The 1,146-nt window shown below is 69.6% G+C and overlaps 1 protein-coding gene across 1 annotated transcript in view; it reads left to right on the top strand.

Annotated features, from left to right (window-relative positions):
• LOC103906022 (beta-adrenergic receptor kinase 1) overlaps window positions 1–1,143 on the top strand; it is a gene marked incomplete at its 3' end in the record, with an annotated part of 45,490 nt that extends 44,347 nt beyond the window's left edge. Inside the window, exon 23 of the mRNA XM_019473993.1 lies at window positions 803–1,143. Within this exon, the coding sequence (XP_019329538.1) occupies window positions 803–1,143 (341 nt within the window). The remainder of the gene's footprint in view (window positions 1–802) is intronic.
• Between the last annotated feature and the right edge of the window lie 3 nt (window positions 1,144–1,146).

Below are 1,146 nucleotides of genomic sequence, written 5' to 3'. Positions count from 1 at the left end.
CGATCTCATCCCCAGGTGGCATGGGAGGGTCACCAAACACATCCCCAGGTGGCATAGAGGTCCCTGAGCACATCCCTGGGTGGCACAGGGGTCCCCGAGCACATCCCCGGGTGGCAAAGGAGTCCCCAAACACATCCCTGGGTGACACAGGGGTCCCCAAGCACATCCCCGGGTGGCACAGGGGTCCCCAAGCACATCCCTGGGTGACATGATGGGGGTCCCCAAGCACATCCCCGGGTGGCACAGGGGTCCCCAAGCACATCCCTGGGTGACATGATGGGGGTCCCCAAGCACATCCCCGGGTGGCACAGGGGTCCCCAAGCACATCCCTGGGTGACATGATGGGGGTCCCCAAGCACATCCCCGGGTGGCACAGGGGTCCCCAAGCACATCCCTGGGTGACATGATGGGGGTCCCCAAGCACATCCCCGGGTGGCACAGGGGTCCCTGAACACATCCCTGGGTGACATGAGGGTCCCCAGTCACATCCCCAGGCGACATGGGGGGGGTCTCCAAACACATCCCTGGGTGGCACAGGGGTCCCCGAGCACATCCCCAGGCGACATGGGGGGGGTCTCCAAACACATCCCTGGGTGGCACAGGGGTCCCCAAGCACATCCCCAGGCGAAATGGGGGGGGTCCCCAAACACATCCCTGGGTGGCACAGGGGTCCCCGAGCACATCCCCTGGTGACACGGTGGGTCCCCAGTCCCATCCCCGGGTGCAGCAGCTCCCCCGTGCCATCCCCGCCAGGGTGGGAACCCGCGCCCCCACCCCGTCTCTCCGCTCTGCCCGGTTGCAGGGTGCCGCCGGGACTGCGCCTGGCACCCGTGTCCCCGTCCCACGTCCCGCTGCTCAACACCACGTGGGGCTTCGGGGGCAACGCCCGCAGCCGGCGGTTCCTGCTGGGGCTGGTGCGGGCGCTGCCCAACGCCTGCCTGCTGGGACCCCGCGGGCGCCCCGTCTCCTGGAGCCTGCTGGACCCCCTGGGTTGCCTGAGCCACGGCTACACGCTGCCCGCCTGGCGCGGGCAGGGCCTGACCGGGGTGGTGCTGGGTGCCCTGGGCCGGGGGCTGCACGCCCGCGGCTTCCCCATCTACTGCAGGGTGCTGCCCAGCAACACCTCCTCGCAGCGGGCCGTCCGTG

Source organism: Aptenodytes forsteri, unplaced genomic scaffold (genome assembly GCF_000699145.1).
Source record: "Aptenodytes forsteri isolate BGI_AS27 unplaced genomic scaffold, ASM69914v1 Scaffold202, whole genome shotgun sequence".
NCBI lineage: Eukaryota > Metazoa > Chordata > Aves > Sphenisciformes > Spheniscidae > Aptenodytes > Aptenodytes forsteri.
This window is presented reverse-complemented; position numbering and strand designations above follow the sequence as displayed.